This window comes from Geospiza fortis, unplaced genomic scaffold (genome assembly GCF_000277835.1).
Source record: "Geospiza fortis unplaced genomic scaffold, GeoFor_1.0 scaffold2, whole genome shotgun sequence".
NCBI classification, from domain to species: domain Eukaryota; kingdom Metazoa; phylum Chordata; class Aves; order Passeriformes; family Thraupidae; genus Geospiza; species Geospiza fortis.
The window spans coordinates 2,875,085-2,875,765 of NW_005054366.1; the positions used below are offsets into that span (position 1 = coordinate 2,875,085).

Below are 681 nucleotides of genomic sequence, written 5' to 3' on the forward strand. Positions count from 1 at the left end.
CTGTGCTGCCTGGGGGGCTGGGTCGCCACCACGGCGCTCCTGCTCGCCCTGGGGGCTCTGTGGCACCGGGAGCGCGGCCCCGCCCTGGCGCTGGCCCGGGGCTGCGGGCAGAGCCTCAACCTCAACTGCGCCCTGCTGGCCGTGAGTGCCCCGCGACACCGGGGGGACACCGAGGGACACCGGGAGAGGGAGCCGGGAAGGCCGGGAGGGTCCCGGGGTAGCCAGGAGGGATGCTGGCCCACAATTTCCTGTTGTCCTCGGCGTTTTCCAAGGTCCCCCAACATTTCCCGTTCCCCCTGGAATTTCCCATTGTCTCCCACCATTTCCCATTGCCCCGGAATCTCCCAGTGCCTCCCATTTCCATTTGCCCCCTGGTATCTCTGGGTGCCCTGGCCCCTCTCCTTGCCCACTGCTCGTCCCTGTCCCCGGTCCCCGGTGCTGTCCCTGTCCCCTCCCTCGCCCCCTGTTTGCCCCCTGTCCCTGTCCTCACTCCTGTCGCCGCCCCCGCCCTGTCCCCTGCCCTGTCCCCGCTGTCCCCTGTCGCTGTGCCCAGGCGCTGATGCTGCGGCGCTCTCTGACCTGGCTGCGCTCCACGCCGCTGGCGGAGCTGTTCCCGCTGGAGCTGCACGTGCGGGGCCACGAGCGCGTGGGACACCTGGTGCTGGCCCTGGGGACCGCGCA

At 70.8% G+C, this 681-nt stretch overlaps 1 protein-coding gene across 1 annotated transcript in view; it reads left to right on the top strand.

Moving 5' to 3' along the window:
• The window catches only part of NOX5 (NADPH oxidase 5), an 8,966-nt gene that overhangs the window by 2,327 nt on the left and 5,958 nt on the right, over positions 1 to 681 (top strand). Inside the window, 2 exon segments of the mRNA XM_031059663.1 lie at positions 6 to 141; positions 554 to 676. Coding sequence (XP_030915523.1) covers positions 6 to 141; positions 554 to 676 — 259 coding nt within the window.